The sequence below is a fragment of the Macaca fascicularis genome, chromosome 12 (genome assembly GCF_037993035.2).
Source record: "Macaca fascicularis isolate 582-1 chromosome 12, T2T-MFA8v1.1".
NCBI classification, from domain to species: domain Eukaryota; kingdom Metazoa; phylum Chordata; class Mammalia; order Primates; family Cercopithecidae; genus Macaca; species Macaca fascicularis.
In genome coordinates, this window is record NC_088386.1 from 111,977,714 (window position 1) to 112,002,123 (window position 24,410).

Consider the following 24,410-nt stretch of genomic DNA (forward strand, 5'->3'; position numbering starts at 1 on the left):
TAAAACTAATTGCACAGCATGTGTCACTGCTCTTTTTATTGCCTATCTCGGGCACAGTCTCTTTGGCCTGAGTGGTCCCTTTAGTTTTTAACCAGTGGCTCCATAATTCCTTAGGAAGAACTGCTCTCTTTTGTCTCCATGGTGGTCGTAATTTCGCCCACACCTGCCCCCGCTTTGCTCTGCAGCTCCGCACTCCCCCGCCCCGCCGAGAGCCCCTGGCTCCCGATTCCAGGTTACCCCAGGACACCCCAGCCATTTCTGTGCACCAGCGGCCCGCTCACGTACCCAGCTCCAAGAGCTCCTTCACGATGGCCTTTCCGATGCCCGTGGCCCCGCCAGTGACGATGGCCACTTGGCCCTGCAGCAAACCAGGCGCCAGGCAGCTCCTGCCCTTAGCCCAGGAGGCCATCTCTGCAGCGGCGTGCCAGAACAGCTGAGCGGGGGTCCTGCTGGTTCTCAGAGCCGTTCGAGGCGGGCGGGAGGGCCGGGCAGGGCCCGAGCCCACGTGACAGCCAGGACCCCGCCCCCTCCCCTGCCCGGCCCTGCCCCGCCCCTCGCCCCGCCCGCGCGCCGCGGCAAAGCCGCATCCTCCACGAGCAGAACAGCTCCTCGCCGGCTGTCCGCATCCTCCGCCAGCGTCGATCCCTGGGCAGGTGTGGGTGAGACTCCTCGTTCGTTTTCTTAAATTTCGATGCCACTGGGGAGGGTGGAAGGGAAATGCAAAAAAAAAAAAAAAAAAAAAAAGACCAGAAAGAAACCAGCGGGGTGTGCTCTATTTCAAAAATTCAATCCTCAAGGCTGAAGCTCTCACGATTAATTATAATTAAATTTCCAGTGCAGCTGGAAAAGGGCTGCAGCTCGGCGCCCTCGCTGCGCCCGCCTGCCAGGGTCGGACGTCGGCGATGCTGGGGCTCCAGGTGCTGTGTGCTGCTGGCTGGGAAGGGGAGAAAGGGCAGGCTTAGCTGAGGGGGAGAAATCCGACTTTCAGATCCTTTCATCCTTGGGGAGGGAGCCCGGGAGGAGAGAGTGAAGGAGAAGAGGAGATACGGTTGCAGTTTTCCACAGAACCAAGAGAATACACGATTTAAAAAATAAACTCAGGCCCACCCCTGTCTCACCTCCCACTCCCCACCCAAAAATCAAGGGGAAAGATCATCTTTACCAGATTTGAGACCTGATCCATTTCAGCTGGGCTGCATAGCAAGTCCAGAAGAGGATCTTTCATTGAAGGGTGTACGCTTCCTGCAAGATGCATCTATAGGTGTTTGAGATCATGTCCTGTAGTTGATTCCTTGTGCAGGAGGGTGAACCTGCTGAGGATGAGGGAAATTTCTCATCTGTGTTTTGGTGCCCAGTAACAGTGATTTATTATTCAGATCTGCTCCTTATTTTTCATCTCGCTTCCCGCTGTCAACCCACCAGTCAGATTACACCTGGACTGGCCTACTGAGACTTCACCATAAGAACTTGGCCAAATGTGCCAGTTGCCGTGGTCTTAACAATCCAGGTGGGATGCTATTTCTAAGGCTGTTGTCAGAGTGTTGCATTTTCCCCTGACAGGTATTAAAACGATATAAAGGCAAATAAATGCCATCATCCTTTTGTTGGACCTACCACCTAGGATTCAAAAGCCATTTGGAAATGGGTCTGGTTGACAGAGGAATCAGACATCACTTCCTCCATGAGGTCCCACCCACCAGCCAGGCTGCGGTTCTTGTTGGAAGCTACACTTCCCTGTTCCTCCATCCTCTTGTCCTTCTCTGATCTCTTTTTAGAAACACTTCTCCCTCTATCTTTGTTGCTGACAGATTCAAATCTACACTCATTAAAGAAAAGGATAAATCTCCTGGTTGCCATTTGCTAGATAGTTTATCCAGGAATCACTTACCTCTACTACTTAAGTCAGTTCTGTAGTTAGGACCAATTTTTCAAAATCACAACACCATCACCTCCTTTAAAACAAAGTAAATTCAAACAGGAAAGCTCAAAGTATTGTTGCAGAAAAATATACCTCTTCTTGGTTTGATCCCAATGACAAAGTATTTTTTTTTTTTAAGGAAAAGAAATATTGATTCAGTTCTGAGGGGTAACTTATTCAAGAAAAGTCCAGGCTTTCTTTCTTGTGGGTGGGGACACTTTAAATTCTTTTAAATGATAACTTTACTGAAGATATAACTTAACATGATTTATGCCCTGATCTGGACCCATGGATTCTCAGAGGTGTGCCAGGGCAGGTCAGTGGGAATCTGGTGTTCTGCAGCTTCCGTGTGGCTGCCGAGTAGACTGAGAGTGGGATTCTGATGTCTTCCAGTGAAACAGGGACTGAGGGCTGCAAGCCAGTGATGCCCACTGAGGATGACAAGGTGCCATTCCTCAGCTGCAAGGAAGCTGCAGGATGAGCAGTCAGAAGGCGATTTTTCACAATCCAGGCAGAACCTGCGATTAAGAGAGCTTTGGGGTCTCTTCAAGTGATCTTTTGTTTAAAATTAGAGGCATGATCTCTGCCTCTGCCTCTGACCTCTGTCAGGGTTTGAAAGTCCACTAATCCACTAAGTTCCAGGCGAAAAGGCCTGGAAGCACAGCAATAGTTCTGTTGCTTGGACGCTCTTTGTTTCAGATTTTAATTCTGCCTCCAGTTGAGGCATCTCTTCCCAAGGCAACCACGCCATGCCGCATTGACCACTCCTTTGGTTGAATCAAATGCTGCTCTTCCCTGTGCTCTGTGTCACTGCCCTCTTTGTCCTAGGGAAAAAGGCATTCCTGTGGCCAAGGTCCTCCCACACCCCCAAACCTCTCCCCATGGCTCTGTCATACCCCATGAGCAATGACTGCCTTCATCTTCCCACCCCTCCCCCACCCCATCTGCCTGGTAACTTTATTTTCTCCCCTCTGCAAAGCAGCTGCTAGCTCAGACTGACAGGGGCTTGTGGGATTCTCAACATTTAGACTTCCAGAATCTCAGTGCTGAAGGAATGTCAGTGAGGCATCTGGTCCTGCCCCCACCTCGAAGCAAAACTCCCTAGCAATTGTGCCGTAACGAGGCATATAAAGGAGCTTATTGATGTCTTTTTATTAAACTTCTCCTTAGTCTCAGGCTTTCACAGAAATAAGCTATTCCTGAGTTGCTACCACTTCACCCAGTCACTTAAAAAGATTTATCGAACATCTACTTGTTGGTCGTCTTCTATGGTACCACTTCATAGAGCTTAGAGTCTAGTAGAAGAGCTATGCAATACATAAGTAAAAGAAAAATAAATAATCACAAATGTTGGTAAGTCTTATACAGGAAACAAGCTGTTGTGATGAAGAATAATGAGAGGCAGAGCAGGGAGTCAAGTTTTTAGTTTGGTTGTCAAGAAGGGCTCAGAGGAGGAGACATTTGAACAAGGACTCAAAAAAAAAAAAAAAAAAACGGGCATAGGAAGAGGCAGGGGTGGAGTGGCAGAGCAGCAAAGTAGACAGCACTGAAGAAGACCTCAAGCATTTGGAAGCATTTGGTGCTCTTGAGGAATAAATATACAGCCAGTGTGATTGGAGCATAGTGTACCTCCTATGGTGGTATAGATGGAGTGGCAGGATCAGGAGGTCCTTAGGCCACATGGACTTCCACCTGTATAACAGTAGGAAGTTTCAGGAGGATTTTAAGCAGAAAACAGCCTGATTTTCTTTTTTATTTTAATTTTTATTTTTGACATGGATTCTCACTCTGTCTCCTAGGCTAGAATACAATGGCAGCGATCTCAGCTCACTGCAGCCTCTGCCTCCCAAGTTCAAGCAATTCTCCTGCTTCAGCCTCCCAAGAAGCTGGGATGACAGGCACGTGCTGCCACACCTGGCAATCTGATTTTCTTTATGTTTTAAAAAGATGTTTCTGGTTGAGTGCCATGGCTCATGCCTGGAATCCCAGCACTTTGGGAGGCTGAAGTGGGCAGATTACCTGAGGTCAGGAGTTTGAGACCAGCCTGGCCAACATGGTGAAACCCCATGTCTGCTAAAAATACAAAAATTAGCTGGGCGTGGTGGCACACACCTGTAATCCCATATACTTGGGAGACTGAGGCAGGCGAATCAGGCCGGGGAGGTGGGGGTTGCAGCGAGCCGAGATCATGCCACGCACTCCAGCCTGGGTGACAGAGCGAGACTCTGTCTCAAAAAATTAAAAAAAAAAAATTAAGTAAAGGATGTTTCTTACTGCTGAGTGAGGAATTGATTGGAAGGCAGCAAGAGTGGAAGCTGGAAGATAGGAGCATTTTTTTTTAGAACCACAGTTAAGAGACAGTGGCCTCCTAGACCAGAGGAGAAGCAGTGGAGATGGGAAAGTTGGGTAGATGAATTTAAGAATTATCTGGGCCGGGAGTGGTGGCTCATGCCTGTAATCCCAGCACTTTGGGAGGCCACGGTGGGCGGATCACCTGAGGTTGGGAGTTCGAGACCAGCCTGACCAACATGGAGAAACCCCATCTCTACTAAAAATACAAAATTAACTGGGCATGGCGGTGCATGCCTGTAATCCCAGCCTCTCAGAAGGCTGAGGCAGGAGAATTGCTTAAACCCGGGAGGCAGAGGTTGTGGTGAGCTGAGATCGTGCCATTGCACTCCAGCCAAGGCAACAAGAGTAAAACTCCATCTCAAAAAAAAAAAAAAAAAAAAAAAAAAAAGAATTATCTGGATAGTTTTTTTCAAAAGTGGCTTAAAAGCAGTTATTCTAAGCATGAATTCTAGAGTATAAGCATGTTCTTAAAAACCTGTTTTCCCCCCTACAATGACCAAGAGTCCAGAGTTAATGGTTGCTTGAAGCTAACACTCTGTAATATCACATTTGTAATAATCTTTTTTTTTTTTTTCAGACAGAGTCTCGCTCTGTCACCCAGGGTGAAGTCACCCGCCTCCCAGGTTCAAGCAATTCTCCTACCTCAGCCTCCAGAGTAGCTGGGATTACAGGTGTGTGCCACCATGCCTGGCTAATTTTTGTATTTTTTAGTAGAGGGGGTTTCACCATGTTGGCCAAGCTGGTCTCAAACTCCTAATCTCAAGCGATCCACCTGCCTCGGCCTCCCAAAGTGCTGGGATTACAGGCATGAGCCACCGTGACCAGCCTATTAATAATCTTTAGACTGGAAGTGGAAGTGGAAGATGGGCACAGCTTAACTTCCAGAGAAAAGAACAAAGTCCTCTCTCTCCTCTCAAGTCTATTGATTAAAGCCTTGGAAATTGGGTAAGATTTTCTTTTAACCTCTCTCTTATGAAATCTAAAAGGGGCCGGGCGCGGTGGCTCAAGCCTGTAATCCCAGCACTTTGGGAGGCCGAGACGGGCGGATCACGAGGTCAGGAGATCGAGACCATCCTGGCTAACACGGTGAAACCCTGTCTCTACTAAAAATACAAAAAACTAGCCGGGCGAGGTGGCGGCGCCTGTAGTCCCAGGTACTCGGGAGGCTGAGACAGGAGAATGGCGTAAACCCGGGAGGCGGAGCTTGCAGTGAGCTAAGATCCGGCCACTGCACTCCAGCCCGGGCAACAGAGCCAGACTCCGTCTCAAAAAAAAAAAAAAGAAATCTAAAAGGAAGGAGAGATGTTTAGAACCTGCTTCTCAGATCAAATACTAACAGCATAATAAAGTATACAAAAATGGGGAAGAGAATTAAGCTTTTCTTTCTTAACAGCTATTTATGTCATATTTCTGGTAAGGCGTTTTCTCTTCTCTGTCCTATCAAGTCAACAAATACATACTGTCTTTGTCCTATATGTCCAGCCCTGGGGTTTTCCCATTGGTGGTGAAGAAAGAGTAAGAGAGTTCCTGATCTCTAGAAGTTTGTTATCTACTTAGGAAGATGAATGAAAACTCATGATGCCATCTATAATCCATACAATGATATGAAATGCTGTATAATTAAGTATTAAGAGTATGGTTCAGATGGCAAATGCTATTACATTGCATATAGAAGGAGGCCAAATAAAGGGAATAGAAACATATTTATGAAGTGTCAGTCATGTATTAGGCATTTTATACTGGGCCATTCATTGAATTCTCACCATACACCTGCAACACAGGGTTAGGGTGGGAGGAGAGGACGTGGGGGCTGGGGTAGTCACAGGAAAGGACGTGAGTGAGTGAGTGTGTCTTGAGCCAGGCTTGAAAAAGGTGGAGAAATGTGACAAAGATGAATAAATCAACATAAGCAGATGTGTTGAGTAGTCATGTGGGAAAGGGAAGGGGAAAAACTGTTTCTGAATCCTAGGGTGGGGCGCAAATATGGAGAGCCTCAAACACCAGACAGGCCTTCAGATGTATTTTAGTCAGTAATGGCAAGACAAAATAAAAATATTGTTTTGTTTTGTTTCGTTTTGTTTTGTTTATTAATCAACATTAATATGGTAAAAAATGGTAGAGGAATGTCTTCTATTTTAGAATGACTTCCAGTTTACAGGAAGTAGTATGAAGGCTATATTCTGGCATATGGTGGTAGGAGAAATTCAAATGAACAAATTAACAAAAAGATTTCATAGGAATGACTAGCAGTACTTTGAGACTAATTATTATTAGGTATATGGAAATATGTCCTTCATATAGGAAATGGGTTCATCAAAGAACATTCTAGAAGTTTATAGATCTTTGGATAAATGTTGGCGAGTAGTATGGCACAATGAAAATAACATGGGCTTTGAAATTAGCAAAGTTGGGTGTGAGTTCCATCCCCACCACTTACTAGCTATGTAAGCTTGAGCAAATTTCTCCTCTAAATGGGAATAAAAACAGTACCTACTTCATTGGTTTGTTGTGAATATTGAACAATATGATTATTTTAAAGTACTTAGAGCACTTGGCACACAATAAACATCCAATAAGTTTCTGTTGTTACTATTATTAAGTCCAAGTGTCCTCGTCTGCAAAATAATACTTGCTTCATAAAATTGTTGTACCTAGGCCAGCATGGTGGCTCACACCTGTAATCCCAGCACTTTGGGAGGCCGAGGCAGATGGATCACTTGAGGTCAGGAGTTCAAGACTAGCCTGGCCAATATGGTGAAACCCCATCTGTACTAAAAGTACAAAAATTAGTTGGGCATGGTGGCACATGCTTATAGTCCCAGCTACTCAGGAGGCTGAGGCACAGAAATCGCTTAAACCTGGAGATGGAGGTTGCAGTGAGCTGAGATTACACAACTGCACTCCAGTCTGGGTGACCAAGCGAGACTGTGTCTCAAAAAAAAAAAAAAAAAGAAAAGAAAAGAAAAAAAAAGATTTGTTGTACCTAGAACAATTGTGCAATATCTAGCACATAGTGTTACTTAATACGTATTTACTGAAGCTGGGCACAGTGGCACATGACAGTAGTCTCAGCTACTCAGGAGGCTGAGGTGGGAGGATTACTTGAGCCTAGGAGTTCAAGTCAATCCTGGGCAACATAGAAATACCCTATCTCTAAAAATAAATGAATACATAAATACTTTTTGAATGTGTAATTAAGTGAGATAATGCCTGAACTATATAATCAATTAACACAGAACCTACCAAATTATACAGTCAGTAAACCCCACAAATGTTGTGGAGTTTCCTTCTTCATCCCTTTCTCCTGTCCTTTCCCCCTTTTCCTTTCCTCTTAGTAACACTGAGAGGTTGTCTGCTGTAAATAAACATGAGTTTGGTTTGAACATGCTTTGCTAAAATGATGGGAATTCAATTAGAAAATATTTGCCAGGCTATTGGAGATACAGTCTTGAGATCTAGATTTGGGTGTTCTTGGTATAGCAGTGGTCCTACAGCTGTGTGCAGGAAGGCTGTATATTTCAACAAGAGGAACAGAGTGTGTTATTGAGAATAGAGGACAATGAATTAAGAATCGGGCCTACAAAATACTGGCAATTATGGGTTGGAGAAGGCAGATAAGGGAGCAAAAGAGACAGAAGGAAGGTTTGAGAGGTAAAAGAGAGAGTAGAAAGTTAAAGGAGGTGAGGGAAGGTTCAAGAAAGATTTGGAAATTAGTGGAATTAACAGCACTGGTGTGACAAGGAGAGTAAGAATGGCGAAGTGGTCACTGTGATCCCATCAGGCACTTTCAAGACTGTTCCTCACCGAAATGAGTGGATCTGTCATCAAATGAAGGAGAAATAGGGTTTTCGACAGCAAACAACAAAACCAAAAACCCAAAAACCATCAGCTGCTCACTGCAGCTACTACAACTTGACTACTTCTAGTTTTTTTATTTTCATTATATTTTATTTTATTTATTTTACTTTTGAGACAGAGTCTCACTCTCTCACCCAGGCTGGAGTGCAGTGGCACGATCTCAGCTCACTGCAACCTCTACCTCCCAGGTTCAAGCGATTCTCCTGTCTCAGCCTCCTGAGTAGCTGAGATTACAGGCATGCGCCACCACACCCAGCTACTTTTTGTATTTTTAATAGAGACAGGGTTTCACCATGTTGGCCAGGTCTTGAATTCCTGACTGCAAGTGATCCACCCATCTTGGCCTTCCAAAATGCTGGGATTAGAGGCGTGAGCCGCCACACCTGGCCTTGACTTCTAACTCTCAGTGGGGAAATCTTGGACTTTAGAGTTATGCAAGTATAGAGTTAAACCCAAGTTCTCTCACTGCTATATTTAACATGTTGAACCTAATAGGTCAAGTGAGGAAAATAAGACCTACCCGTCAAGCTTGTTGAGACATGCAAGTAAGGTAACGTCTATAAAGAGTTTACCTTACAGCCTGACACCTAAGGCTTGATACATGCTAATTTCCTGGCCTAAATCATCTTTGCAAGTGATTTGCATGTGCATATGTGTGTGTGTGTACGGAGGTTGGGAGTGGGGAGAAAAAGAGGGCAGAAGATTGCAGGAGGAACTGGATATGAGTGGCTATAAACTATTTGATAGAAAAGCTTGGTGGAGAAAAAAATGGGATATCAGATAGAGTAAAGTGGCAAGGTAAAGTTATTTTTTTCTAGATAAGGAACTCTGAGTTTGTTTGAAGGCAAAGGGGAAAGAGCCAGTAGAAGGAAGTTGGAGCTATTGGAGAAGGAGGAAATCAAAGATGAGGAAGAGATGGGATCAAGAGTCAAGTCAGGGTGGTCAAAGAAAATACCTGTTTTCAGACCACTCACACTGGGGGAAGCCAGCCACTTTCATGAGGACACTCAGGTGGACCATGGAGAGGCCCACGTGGAGAGAAACTGAGTCAGCATTATGTGAGTGAACCATCTTGGAAGCAGATCTAGCCTCATTCAAGCCTTCAGATCACTGCAGCCCTGACATCTTTAGAGATCTTGAAACAAAACCAGCTAAGCCACTCTCACATTTCTGACTCAGAGGAACTATTTATAGGAATCCCACAGAATTTTTGAGAAAATTCTGTTCACAGAACACTAAAAGGTTCAGAAACCATACAAAACAAAAACAAAACAAAAGGCTTTTGGACCTCCAAATTCTATAGGCAGGAAGCAGGTAGAGAAGACTACTCACCACCCAGCTAAGGCACTCCCAGTTTCTTGACACACATAATTGTGTGAGATAATAACTTTTTTATTGTTTTAAACCTTTACTTTTTGGGTTATTTGTTGCATGACAACAGATAACTCATATTCTAGTACTGAGACATCTGATACCATTCCAGCCTTGCAGGAACAATAAAAAATACCCCCAAATTTAGGAAAACACTGTTTTTTCAGTATTCGTGATAACAAGTAGTCACCAGAACTGGTTTTAAACATGTTAAATCAACAACTGCCTAAGTGAGCACGTTTTTGAAAGCCAACATCAGAGTGCCAGACCCTGATTGGCCAAAAGTCAACTCACACTAGTGTGAAAGTCAGCCAAACAGGGACAGAGTTACTCACCTGATTGACTTTCAGAAACAAAGGACTGACTGATGGGTTAATTTCCAAAAACAACTTTGCTGAGTGCTATGGTATGGTTTGTGTTCTCCCAAAATCCATATGTTGAAATCTTAGCCCCCAAGGTGATGGCTTTAGGTGAGGCTTTAGGTCATGAAGGTGGAGTCCTCAGGAATGGGATTAGTACCCCCATAAAAGAGACCCAGAGGCTGGACTCAGTGGCTCACGCCTGTAATCCCAGCACTTTGGAAGGCCAAGGCGGGCAGATCATGAGGTCAGAAGTTTGAGACCAGCCTGGCCAATATGGTGAAACCCCATCTTTACTAAAAATACAAAAATTAGCCAGGCGTGGTGGCGGGCGCCTGTAGTCTCAGCTAATTGGGAGGCTGAGGCAGAAGAATCACTTGAACTCGGGAGGCAGAGGTTGCAGTGAGCTGAGATTGCCCCACTGTACTCCAGCCTGGGTGACAGAGTGAGACACCCTCTCAAAAAAAAAAAAAAAAAAAAAAAAAAAAGAGGCCCAGAGAGCTAGTCAGCTCCTCCTTCAACCAGGAGAAAACACAGTCAGAAGTCACCCTCTATGAACCAGAAAGTGAGCCCTTAACCAAACCCGTAACCTTGATCTTGGACTTTTTGCTCCCAGAACTGTACAAAATAAATCTTTGTTGTTTATAAGCCATCTAGTCTACGGTATTTTCTTAATGGCCACTCAAATGGACTAAGACGCTGAGGGAGATTGTTGTTAATCAATTGAACAGGTTTAAAACTGGTTCTACTGTCTACTTTTTACCATGACTACAAAACAATCCATCTTTTCCTAAGTTTGTGGGAATATTTTGTAGTCTCAAAGGATAATGTTCTAATTGTAGGGAGATGAGGAAATCATGTTTCAAGGTAAATCAAGGACAGTGTCTCTGTCCTGTGACTACTGTGAGTAGACATTGGCTGGGCACCTTTCTAAAATGAGCTGTGCCTGAGGCAAAAAATAGCCCCCTAATGTGAATGGCCAGGAGCTCACCAACCTTTACATTTCATATTTCTTATCTAAGGTTTTAATGGGATGTTCAAAAGTCATCTCTCTTTTTGCCTCCGATAGGATTGTCCCTCTCCGCCATCAGCTGACAAGATGATCACGTTTATCTTTTATATCCCCAAGAGACTCCAAAGCTTCTCTTAGCTACTATTTTCTATATTAGTCTGTCCCTGGGCTCAGGAAGCTCTTCCTGTTATCTAACATTGGCCTCTCCCATTGTGCCCAACCAAATCAAGAGTGTCGAACACCATAGCTTTTTTATGTTTTTTTAAATTAAATTTAAAAAATTTTTTTGAGTGATTCACCTGCCTTGATCTCCCAAAGTGCTGGGATTAGAGGCATGAGCCACCGCACCCGGCTACCTTTTTTTGTTTGTAAGGCCCATTAATAAGGGTCATGATCTCCATGCATGTGTTCACTTTGCCCTGCCACATCTTCCTAGAGCACTATCCCCTCAACAAAGAGAGAGGAAAAGGGAACGAGAAGTATGAGATTTGCAACTTGCCTTCTCACATATACTCTTTAACATTTCTGTCTCCCTTCTGAACATCTAGGCACATCTTCAAAGAAGGAGTAAGGAGTACAGAACATAAACCTTCTCCCAGCTCAGAAGTTCTGGTCCTTTAATCTCCTCAGGGTCTCAACCCCTAGTATGAAAACTTACACTGTATAGAAGGGCCAAGGAAACTACAGAGAAAAACAGAAGATCTAAGTAGGAACACACAGTGGATTAGGGTGGCCTCCCAAGCTGTGATCATTGCATCCTTCAAGTAGGTACAAAGTGGTTTGTTCAGAGGTCGTTCCTACCATAGAATTACCATGATGCAGCTTTCTGAGTGTCAGTTTACAAGAGGACTTGATCAGGGAAAACATTTTTGTATTAAACATTCTACTTAGAGAGTAGAATGAGAAATGTGTATATATACACATTTGTGTATATATACATATGTATAAGTACATATATAGATATACATATATATGTATATCCTGGAACTTAAAGTAATAATAAAAAGTGTGTGTGTGTACATACATATACATATACATATACATATACATATATTTAACAACAAAACCTGAAAATCTTCACCTGGGGGTGGATCGCGTTCAGCCTCCACATTCAGTTTCCTGTGGGTAGAGGTCCGCTGTCCTCTGTGTTGAGGCCACTTTGGTAGAAGAGCCCTGGTCGAGTTCATCATTGCCCAAGGCCTGCTCAGCATTCTAACGGTTGGATTACATGTCCTCGGGAGCTATTTACCTTCGGAGGGCTGTCTCCCCTGCTTCTCCCTGTGTACATCTTTGTACTTTTAGACGCCTCAGCCAAATTAGTCTCCTGGTCCAGAAAGCTCCATGTATAAGAATTTAAAGATAATTGCGCTCATTCTGCCCACAGTACACCCCCCAGGCAAAGTCAGGCAGTGAGGATGTAGTGAAACCTGCCCATTTCTTCCTGTGGATCCTACCACTAAGATTCCCAATTCTGTCGCTGGGTGCCTGATTTATTCCAGGCATTGGGTTAAGTGCCCTGGTATAAAGTTAATTTAGATCCAACACCTGCCAATCCAACAGAAAGACAAAGAAAATTAACAGAGGGGCCGGGCGCCGTGGCTCATGCCTGTAATCCCAGCACTTTGGGAGGCCGAGGCGGGCAGATCACGAGGTCAGGAGATCGAGACCACCCTGGCTAATACGGTGAAACCCCGTCTCTACTAAAAATATAAAACATTAGCAGGGCGCGCGGGCGCCCATAGTCCCAGCTACTCAGGAGGCTGAGGCAGGAGAATGGCGTGAACCCGGGAGGCGGAACTTGCAGTGAGCCTAGATAGCGCTACTGCAGTCCAGCCTGGGTGAAAGAGTGAGACTTCCGTCTCAAAGAAAAAAAAAAAAAAGGAGGCCGGGCGCGGTGGCTCACGCCTGTAATCCCAGCACTTTGGGAGGCCGAGGCGGGCGGATCACAAGGTCAGGAGATCGAGACCACAGTGAAACCCCGTCTCTACTAAAAATACAAAAAATTAGCCGGGCGCGGTGGCGGGCGCCTGTAGTCCCAGCTATTCAGGAGGCTGAGGCAGGAGAATGGCGTGAACCCAGGAGGCGGAGCTTGCAGTGAGCCGAGATCGCGCCACTGCACTCCAACCTGGGCGACAGCGTGAGACTCCGTCTCAAAAAAAAAAAAAAAAAAAAAAAAGGAAAAGAAAATTAACAGAGGACAGAGGAAATACTGGGTGAGAGAGCAGCAGAGGAGAGCTCCCCTGCCTGGAGGGAGAGAAAAAGCCATTCCATTGGGCTTAAAATTCACCTAAATTTTAGAAACATTGAAATGAGAAAAAAAATATGTATTTTGGCATTTGAAGAGATATGATATACAGTCCTTCCTGTCACATAGTAATTACCAAAGATATATAATTTTTAGACATGGGATTTGCTTCAAAATGAATGGAGCCTAGTGGAATCCTAGAGCCTAGTGAAATTTTTGTTTCTTTCTTCTCTCCACTGCCCCACTCCCATCCACTGGGCCAGTCCACTAGACACTGGGAACATTTGAATACACATGAGAGGAGAAGCTTTATTATTGGGAATAAAGGGATGGCAAATGGTGTACATGTGGCAAGAAAGGAAAAGCTCAGAGAGCACTGAAATACAGTGAGGGATTTGGGAGTTGGGAACAAAAGTAACAGCCAGTAACCTGGAGTTGCTGAAGAGTGTACAGCCTCGAGGAGTGTGGGGCAGCAGGGTTGTGAGTAGAAGCTTGCTATTCTCAATAATATGCACAGTTATTTGAAAAGTGGGGAATTTTTTGGTAAATAGCTTGGAAACTTTTTATATCCATATGGGGTGCCACTATAGTTCCTATGCTATTTTTCACAGTATAAATGCCAATAATATTGCATAACAGCAGGAACATTTGCCTCTTTCACTAGGATTAAAACTGGGTATGTTAAAAGTGTATGACAGTATTCTAGCTAATAAATGACGAAGTGAGAGAAATGGAATAGCATCATTCTGTAACCCCTAATGATTTAATGGGTATAGTCAATGGCCATAAATGGGCTATTAACTTCACAAAAAGAGTCAACCAGACATTAGGGGACTTCTAATGGAAGTACAAAACACCACCTCTAAAGTTGTCTTGCCAAACAAAACAAACCATCAACCAAAAAAATTTCAACATGAAATTGATCAAGACTTTCTATGTAACTATCAACTCATAACACAGAATTCAGAGGCATATGCTGTGGGGATGCAATCAGCAAAAACCAGACTATGAGAATCTGCACGATAAATGACCTGCTTTCTTTAACAAATAAGTTACCAGGAAAAATAATGAAGGACAGGTATATAGACCTGCGCTGTCCAGAACAGAAAGTGGAGAGACAATGTTATTTTAAGGGTGAAAGTGAAGCCTCTCCACTGCTCTTGCAGCATGTGATAGGACAAATCCCAGCAACTTTTTGAGATTGTGGGCTGACAAGAAGCCAGGAGACAGATTTCCTTTACAGAATAGCAAGGTAGACATGGTTGGTGAGGTTGTACCATCTGTGAGTGGCTTGCTTAATGTTATATTTATCCATTTGAGTATAGTTTTAATGTATGACTCAATAGCCAGAAGTCTGGAGTACTGGTCCCAGCCACCTGTGGTTTTTTCTTTTCTTTTTTTTTTCTTCCTTTGACAGAGTCTCACTCCGTCTTCCAGACTGGAGTGCAGTGGCATGATCTCGGCTCACTGCAACCTCCACTGCTCCCACCCCCACACCAGGCTCAAGCAATTTTCCTGCCTCAGTCTCCCAAGTAGTGGGATTACAGGCACCCACCACTGTGCCCGGCTAATTTTTGTATTTTTAGTAGAGACGGGGTTTTGCCATGTTGGCCAGGCTGGTCTCGAACTCCTGACCTCAGGTGATCCACCCGCTTCAACCTCCCAAAGTGCTGAGATTACAGGGGTGAGCCACCACGCCTGGCCTACCTGTGATTCTTAACTCTCATTTACTGGTAAGGCTTCCTCACCCAACTTCCTTATACTCTGCATGCTCCAACTAGAGGCTGATTTCTACACAAAAATCGGTAACACAAACAGACTATGCTAACTACTTAATGTATGTAAAAAAAAAATAATTGTTGACTTTCATATGAATAAGGAAAATGCAAATTATGACAACAATGAGATATAGTATTCCTTCACATGGATTTTGCCAAATATTATATGTTTGTATAAATGATAAAAATATTACTGTAGCAAAAGTTTATTCACTATCTATTGTAAGAGATTTCTATTGCACTCCCAAAATAAAGTGTTGCAAGAAGTAAAGGGAGAGGAAGGCTTCTGCCAAGTTGAGGATCCTTTCCCACATTCCTGTCCATCTCACCCCATTTGCTTCCTGTTGATGGCTTTGCTTTCCTATCTTTCAGGTGGAATGCATCCTTGGGACACGCATAGCCCCATCTAGGAAGAAGCTCTGTGATGTGTGAACTGTGAGTTTGCTCAAAGAAGTCCAACTCTTTATAATACATAGGTAGACGTCAGGGCTGGGATGGAAGAGCCAGCAGCAGTAGAAGGCCAGGTCCAGCTCCCAAGCCCCCACCAGGGCTCTCTCAGGAAGGCTGTGGCTGCTGCCCTGGCGCTGGATGGCGAATCCACAATAGGGCGCAGGAAAAAGAAGAGGAAAGAGTCACGCCCAGAATCCATCATCATCTACCGCTCAGACAACGAGAAAACAGACGAGGAGCCCAGTGAATCAGAAGGTGGAGATCGGCCGAAAGAGGAGGAGGGAGATGATTTCCTAGACTACCCTGTGGATGATGGTAAGTCTCTCTAGCCCACGTGTTTAAAGCCATGAGAAGGAAACCAAAAGGGCATCTTCCAGAACAGACAGGCGTATGCTTACTGACCTATTTCTTCTTGGTGATACATTTCTTCTTGCAATATTACCATCTTTTATTTATTTATTTTGAGACAGAGTCTTGCTCTGTCACCCAGGCTGGAGTGCAGTGGCGTGGTGTCGGCTTACTGCAACTTCCACCTCCTGGGTTCAAGCGATTCTCCTGTCTCAGCCTCCTGAGTAGCTGGGACTACAGGCATGCTCCACCATGCCCTGCTAATTTTTGTATTTTTAGTAGAGACTGGGTTTCACCATGTTGTCCAGGTTGGTCTCGAACTCCTGGCCTCAATTGATCCACCCACCTCAGCCTCCCAAAGCACTGGGATTATAGGATGAGCCACTGCGCCTGGCGCAATATTACAGTCTTCATTCAACAAATGGTATTTACTGAGCACCTATTACATTTTTTCTAGATAGTACAGAAATCTCCACCCTTTCAGAATTCCTAATGTAATGGAAGAGGCTGATTTATACACAAAAATTGGTAACACAAGCAGACTATGCTAACTACTTAATGTATATAAAATAATAATTGTTGACTTTCATATAAATAAAGAAAATTATGAGAAAATTTGCCATAAGAAAATCATATGGCAAATGATGACAACAATGAGATATAGTATTCCTTCCCATGTAGGCTTGCCAAAAATTGTGTAAACTATGAATACATCAATATGAGAAAATGGATATACTTCATGCACCTTAGTGAAAGTGGAAACTGCCTCAACTACTTTGTGGAGGAAACTTGTCAACATTTATTAAATATTTAGTAAAATTCACAGTTCAAAACATGCATACCTCATGACCCAGAAATTATCAATATCTACTCCATGAAACTTGTGCCCATGTTATCCTTGTATAAGGAGGCATGTATACGAATATTTGTTGCAGCTAATGCAACTATGATGTATTTGTATTAAGAATTATTGTGGAGGCTGGGCACAGTGGCTCACACCTATAATCCCAGCACTTTGGGAGGCCAAGGCAGGCAGATCACGTGGGGTCAGGACTTTGAGACCAACAACAGGAGTTTGAGACTGGCCAACACGGTGAGACCCCATCTCTACTAAAATACAAAAATTAGCCAGGTGTGCTGGGGCATGCCTGAGGTCCCAGCTACTTCGAAGGCTGAGGCACAAGAATTGTTTTAACCTGGGAGATGGAGAATGTGTGTTTGTAGAATGTGGAGGTTGCAGCAAGCCAAAATCCTGCCACTGCACTCCAGCCTGGGTGACAGAGCAAGCCTGCATCTCAAAAAAATAATAATTATTATTATTATTGTGCAGCTGTAGAGAGATGAGGCAGATCTACTTGTGTAGATGGATAGATCTCTAAGACATATGCTCACAGTGAATAAGATAAGCAATTTCCCTGCTCTTCTGCAGTTGACCTTCAGGGAAAGACAGACAATGAACAAGTCAACAAATAAAAGATACTTTTTCAGGTAGTGGTATGAGTTCCGAAGATGACAAAACCACGCTGATGGGAAGATGAGTACTGGTGGAGGGTGGAAGGTGGTGGGGGAGAGATTGCATGGTTGTGAAAGCTTTCTCTGAGGAGGTAACATTTGAATTGATCCAAATGACATGAGGGAGCCACCGCGAAAAGTTCTAGGGCAGAGTTTTTGGAGGAGGCGGCACAGCAAGGGCAAAGCCCCTGAGGTGAGAGCAGCTTTGACCTGTTTATGGAAAGGAGTTATTTCAGTGTAGGGAGTATAGGGAATAAGCGGGAGGATGGTGAGAGGAGGACAGGTAGGTGGACAGGGGATGGATCCTGGTGACCCTTGCAGGTCTTGGCAAAGAGTTTGGGATTTGTTCCAGGTGCAAGAGGAAGGCAATGGAGGACTTTTAAGCAAAGAGACATCATCTCGTTTATATTTGTAAAAGATCACTCTGGCTTCTCTATAAAGAATGAATTATAAGGGTTAAGACTGGATGCTGATGGGAGACTATTATGTCCCTGCAGCCACAGTAGCACTAATGGAGAAGTTCGGGTGATAGCGGGAGAAAGCTGGATTCAGGATGCAATCTGAACTTGCTGATTGACCAGAGGCAGGGAGTGAGGGAAAGAGGGGAATCAATAATGACTCCTGGGTGATTGACAGGAATGACAGAGAGGATAGATGGTGGTGTTTACCGTGATGAAGACTGGGAAAAGATGGGGCTTGGGGGACTGCACATTCCTTTTCTCTGGGTAAGCAGAGTTCCTGCCACTATCCAGGGCCCTGCTCTTTAAGTGACTTCGTCTTATCTCTCAGCTGTGGGGCAAGGAGGCCACAGGGCCCAAGGTCCATGCCTGCCTAAAGCCTGTATTTTCCCATCCCCACCCAGACTTCTAGGGTGGCCAGAAGATGGCTATTTGGTTCTGTGTGGGTGTGTCATGTATGTGTGTGTATGTGTGGTGTGCGGTGTGGGTGTGGTGCATGTGGAGGTGTGTGGGCTGTTTGTGTGTGTTGTATGGTATGTGTGTGATGTGTGGTGTGTTGTGTGTGTGGATGGGTGTGGGTGGTGTGGTATGGGGGAGTATATGGTGTATGTATGTGTGGGTGGTATGTGTGTGGTGTGTGTATGTGTATGGTATGTGTGGTATGGTATGTATGGGTATGTGGTGTGTGTGTAGAATGTGTATATTATGTGGTGTGTGCCTATGGCATGTGGGTGGGTATGTGTAGTGCGTATATGTGGAATGTGTGGGGGGTAGCATTTGTGTGCATGTATGGTGTGTGTATGTGTGGTGTGTGTGATGTGTCTATGTGTGTGTGGGGTGCGTGTGGTGTGTGATGTGTGTATGTTGTGTGTATGTGTGGTATGTATGGGTATGTGGTGTGTATATGGCATGTGTATGTATGTGTTGTATGTGGCAGGTGTGGGGAGGTTGTGTGTGGCATGTGTGTGGTGTATGTGTTATGTATGGTGTTTGGGGTATGTGGTGTGTGTATGGGGTATGTATGTGGTATGTGTATGTGACGTGCATGGTGTGTTGTGTGTATGGGACAGTGTCGTGTGTATGGGAGATGGCATGTGTGTGTGTGTATGGTGTGTATGTAGTATGTGAGAGGGTGTATGTGTATGGTATATGTGGGATGCATGTGTGTGTGCGTGCAGCCCCTAGATGTGAGGGCTGGATCAGGCATGTGAGGGGCCCCCTCTCATGATAAGGGAAGGTGGTGGCTGTCCATCAGTCCAGTGCACACACATGCAGTCTTGACAGAGTAGCTGACACACAGGAACAGTATCTTCACAGCACCGGTTACCTAGAAATAGGATCATCATTTGCATCATGTCTGTATCAAAGTTCCTCACACTCCTCCATGCCACAGAGATTGTGCCAAGATTGAGGCCCCCAAAAGCAGAGAGAGTACATGAAAAACAAGCTTAACATGCCTCACAATTTTATCAGGGCCCAGGCACAAGGAGTGTGAGTTCACGTGGGAGCAATAACACCAGTGGTCGCCTTCCCAAGGGAGACCCACTCAGTCCCCCATTGAATCACTGACTCAGGACTGTGCCAGATGCTGTAAAAAAGGCTACTCTTGTCCTCATGCCCAGCCTGGGAGGGTGCGACATGGAGATGCAATGCCCACTCTTCTGATCTTGACTCTCACCTCCTTTGTACCCTGCAGATATGTGGAACCTGCCTCTGGACAGCCGCTATGTCACCTTAACTGGGACCATCACACGAGGGAAGAAAAAGGGTCAGATGGTGGACATCCATGTCACATTGACAGAGAAAGAGCTGCAGGAACTGACCAAGCCTAAAGAGTCATCAAGGGAAACGACGCCTGAAGGAAGAATGGCCTGCCAGGTGGGAGCCGACCGTGGGCCCCATGTGGTCCTCTGGACGCTGGTCTGCCTGCCTGTGGTTTTCATCCTCTCTTTTGTTGTCTCTTTCTACTATGGCACTATCACCTGGTACAACATCTTCCTCGTGTATAATGAGGAAAGGACTTTCTGGCACAAGATCTCGTATTGCCCCTGCCTCATTCTCTTCTATCCAGTGCTCATCATGGCCATGGCTTCCTCCCTGGGCCTTTACGCCGCTGTGGTCCAGCTCTCGTGGTCCTGGGGAGCATGGTGGCAAGCTGCCCGGGACATGGAGAAAGGCTTCTGTGGCTGGCTCTGCAGCAAGCTGGGTCTAGAGGACTGTTCTCCCTACAGCATTGTAGAGTTGCTTGAATCCGACAATATCTCAAGCACTCTCTCCAACAAGGACCCCATCCAAGAGGTAGAAACCTCCACGGTCTAAACTCCCAACAACTTACTTCCTCCTCTGGCCCCAGTAGCCTATATATCATCTTACAATTCCAGCAGATTCTTTCTTTAAATGACCCCCTGCTCTCTGCAGTTCTTCTGGGAAACCATAGTCCAAACTGATCAGTTTTGTCATCTTGAGGGTTCCAGGAGGGCAGGGAACAGACGAGCAATTGTGCCAAAGCAGTTCATCCAATGGACAAACTCTTCTTGATTCCCTGCCCTAAAATCACCATTTATCTAGGACAACGGAATTCTCCGGTGTGTCATTTTGGGAGCCTGAAGGTGTTACCGGTGCCTAGACCTGAGGGGAGTATGTGACTAAATGTGTCAGGGAGAATAAAGAACCTCAGGGGTAACCACATCCACCAAGATAATAGACAGGGATGGAGTGAGACATTTAGGAAGCTGGGCTACCACAGTGTAGCAGAAGGTAAACATTTGTGTGCATCATTTAGATTTAGATTGAGCTGCATAGAATTAAAACCCTAAAATATCAGTGGCTTAAACAAGATAGAAGTGTATTTCTTTCTTGTACAGAAGTCTGGAGGCAGACTATCCTGGGACCCTGTGAAGTAATCCAGGTCCCAGGCTTCTTCTATTTCTCTACCATTAGTAGGATGTACCCTTATCCTTATCCTCAACATCCCAGTGCTGATTACATCTTCAGCCATCACATCCATGTTTCTTTTTTTTTTTTTTTTTTTTTTGAGACGGAGTCTCGCTCTGTCGCCCAGGCTGGAGTGCAGTGGCCGCATCTCAGCTCACTGCAAGCTCCGCCTCCCGGGTCTACGCCATTCTCCTGCCTCAGCCTCCCGAGTAGCTGGGACTACAGGCGCCCGCCACCTCACCCGGCTAGTTTTTTGTATTTTTTAGTAGAGACGGGGTTTCACCGTATTAGCCAGGCTGGTCTCGATCTCCTGACCTTGTGATCTGCCCGTCTCGGCCTCCCAAAGTGCTGGGATTACAGGCTTGAGCCACCGCACCCGGCCCCATGTTTCTGATAAAATAGAGGAAAGGGCAGAGAAGCACACACCCTTCCTGTTCAAGGAGACTTCCCAGAAGTCCCACTCAATTCTTCTTATATCTCATTGGCAAGACCTCAGTCACATGATCTCATGAGCAAAAGAGGCTGGAAATGTAGTTGTTGGGCTGGGTAGCTATATTCTCAGCTAAATATTGGGTTCACACTAATTGAAGAGAAAAAGGAAGAATGGTTATTTGTTTTATGTTTTGTTTTGTTTTGCTTTTTGAGACGGAGTCTTACTCTGTTGCCAAGGCTGGAGTGCAGTGGCACTATCTCGGCTCACTACAACCTTTGCCTCCCGGGTTCAAGCGATTCTTGTGCCTTGGCCTCCCGAGTAGCTGGGATTACAGGTGCATGCCACCAAGCCCGGCTAAGTTTTGTATTTTTTTTAGTAGAGATGGGGTTTCACCATGTTGCCAAGGCTGGTCTTGAACTCCTGACCTCAGGTGATCCGCCTGCCTTGGCCTCCCAAAGTGCTGGGATTATAGGAAAGAATGGTTATTTTGGTAGGCAAGTCAGAATGTTTGCCTCACAACGATCATTTAAATACATTCAGAACCCCAAACTGCTAATATGGTTTTATTTATTTATTTATTTATTCATTCATTTGTTTATTCATTTATTTATTTAGGCCTGAATCTTACACAGAGAATTTATATATAGATATTAGCTACATATACTTCGAATATGCTATACATAGATATTAGCACCTCATATACTTTGCAGTTAAGCTTCTGTAATGTCATGTGATTTGTTTTTGGAAAGGAATAGTGGACAGGAGAGTACAATTTATAATAGTAGCATAACTCTTTGTCCTGGTGGTGGAGGTGGGACGAAGTGGTATTATTTAACCTAGATTAAAGACCAGCAAGGGAGGAATTGGATCTGCCAAAGTTTCTTCCAACAGAGATCAGTAGCCCTAAGCACAAAGAAGCCAGATTTAGCCTTCTCTTGTTTGGCAAAACCTCACTCAGAGCTTTACTCCCTCAGACCTTTCTGAGTTTAACCACAGACATGATCTTTGCTGTGCTGAGAAACTTGTGTCTTCCTGGCCTCTAGGGAGTGTAAACCAGATTAATCCAGATTAACAGACTCTGAACTTACAAAAAAAAAAAAGAGTCACTCCTAAGGGTGTCCTTCTAATTTCAAAATATCAACTCCTAAGAAGTCAGCAGAATTGGGAGATTTGGGTCCTTATAAGAATAGCTGGTGCTCTTTTGTTCATATCTCAAAACAAAGCTGTTGAAAGAACTGCTGTGATGAATCAAACCACAGGAGTTGGTCATGCTCCCCACAGAGAGCCCAGGACATTTGCCTGATGTATGGTGCTGAGCTCCACCTTCAGAGGAACTCTTTTTTTTTTTTTTTTTTTTTTTTTTTTTTTTTTTAAATAACTATTATTAGCTTGACAAGAAAAAAAGTGCCCAACAGTTTTAATGTTAACCTTGGTGCTCTATGGTGCATTTGCAGAGATATGAACAATTAAAATGAAGACAAAATAAAAATAAAGTCTGATTATCATTTGTTCATTTTGTCTTTGAAGCTCTTCAAAATTGCTTTGAATGCTATGGCTTGCAGAAAAAGGGTGAGCATGATGGCTGTCCTATATGTATGTTATATATGTAATGATCTTAATATGAGTCCTTATGTTTGGACTCTTTCCACGCTTCACTAATTTTGGGGAATTCTATTTAGGTGGACTATTTTCACAAACCACATTAGAAACTTGCAACCACATTTGTCCCATTTTTCTGGGGTTGGGGAAACCAAGGGGAAAAGCCAAAAAGTCATGATTAGGACACAGGTAAAGTGGCTGTGGTGCCATGGAAGAGTGTGGGATGTTGATGAGATCATACCCAAGAGATACCTAGATAAAGTTGACATGGCCTTTATCTAGTGGAAGAAATAGGCTTGTAAATTAAAATCATTTCAAAGGGGTTCTATAGAGGTATGTAAAAGCCTAGACTAGAGGAAGGAAAAATAGAACCAAAAAGAACCAAAGTGTCTCATCTTTACTCTCAGCAAACACCACAGAGACCATTAGAGGAGAAACTGGAGAGTTCAACACCATATTTGAACAATTCTTTTGGCTCATAGTTACCTGATCATCGTGGTGAATGTCAAGGAGGAGGACTATATTTTCCAGTTGCTTAACAGCCATAATGTACTGAGCTCAATAAACCATGTCTGGCCCATACGGTGACACTGATGTGTTTCCAAGTCATCTTGTCTATTGACATTAGGTAGCACCCTTCATTTCACTTCACATCCAAGAAGAGTAAAACGCATGATTTTCTATAAAACAAGATTCTAAATCTTAAAAATAACTAATTTCAGATGATGTGAAAGTTTCATTTTGCCATTTCAGAATGGCTACCTGGAGCTTAATTTGTGCAATGCTGAAAAATATTAGTGGACATCTCACTGCTCACATCAGTTTGGGATATAAACTGTTTTTTTTTTTTTTTTTTTTTTTTTTGAGACGGAGTTTTACTCTTGTCTCCCAAGCTGGAGTGCAATGGTGCGATCTCTGCTCACTGTAACCTCTGCTTCCTGGGTTCAAGTGATTCTCCAGCAGCTGGGATTACAGGTGCGCCACCACCATGCCTGGCTAATTTTTGTATTTTCGGTAGAGATGGGGTTTCACCATGTTGGCCAGGCTGCTCTCAAACTCATGACCTCAGGTGATCCACCCGCCTCAGCCTCCCAAAGTGCTGGGATTACAGGCATGAGCCACCATGGCGGCCAGGATATAAAATTTTATTTCATATCTGTACTCTGTTAATATTCTACCTATTTTCTCAGTTACCCATATAACCATTGTAACAGCTCTCTGTCAGAGCACAAAGCCTGTACATTTTAATTTTTTATAATGCTCACAAAGTCATTACTCATATAGTTCACTTTCAAGGTAATATCAAATGCAAACATATTCCAGCAACTTAAATTATAATTACAAAATTAAAATTACAACTATAATTATAATTACAAAATTATAATTACAAAAATAAAAATTTTATTTGCCTTTGTTAACTACCTGAAGGGAGCACATTGTCTACATTGTAGCAATAGTTCAAAAAAATCTCTGTTGTTTCAGTTATTTATTACTGCTGTAACACCTAAAACACAATGGCTTAAAATAACAGCATGGTGTGCACCTGTGGTCCCAGCCCCTTGGGAGGCTGAGGTGGAAGGATGGCTTGATCCCAGGAGGTGGAGGTTGCAGTGAGCTAAGATAGAGCTACTACACTCCAGCCTGGGTGACAGAGTGAGATCCTATCTCAAAACCAAAACCAAAAAAAAAAAAAAACCCACCAAAATAGCCATTTGATTCCTTTGCTCACACTTCTGTAATTTGTGCAGAGCTTGGTGGAAACTACTAGTCTCTGCTCAATGTT

General features: G+C 44.2%; 2 protein-coding genes across 5 annotated transcripts in view; one reads left to right on the forward strand and one right to left on the reverse strand.

The window, feature by feature from the left end:
- Positions 1-477, reverse strand: part of PECR (peroxisomal trans-2-enoyl-CoA reductase) — a 40,960-nt gene extending 40,483 nt beyond the window's left edge. For all 3 annotated transcript variants that reach the window (XM_045367675.2, XM_005574223.4, XM_065526052.1), the window contains exon 1: positions 286-477. In XM_045367675.2, coding sequence (XP_045223610.2) covers positions 286-409 — 124 coding nt within the window. In that variant the 5' untranslated portion in view covers positions 410-477. The remainder of the gene's footprint in view (positions 1-285) is intronic.
- A 79-nt stretch (positions 478-556) lies between these two features.
- TMEM169 (transmembrane protein 169) lies at positions 557-22,521 on the forward strand. Of its 2 annotated transcripts, none has more exons than XM_005574224.5 (3): positions 557-659; positions 15,266-15,658; positions 19,358-22,521. In XM_005574224.5, exons 2-3 carry the CDS (start codon positions 15,388-15,390, stop codon positions 19,978-19,980), a joined length of 894 nt encoding a protein of 297 aa, XP_005574281.1. In that variant the 5' UTR covers positions 557-659; positions 15,266-15,387; the 3' UTR covers positions 19,981-22,521. The 2 variants fall into 2 exon arrangements, with proteins under 2 accessions (XP_005574281.1, XP_005574282.1); XM_005574225.5 differs by having other exon boundaries at positions 557-653.
- The last annotated feature ends 1,889 nt before the right edge of the window (positions 22,522-24,410 follow it).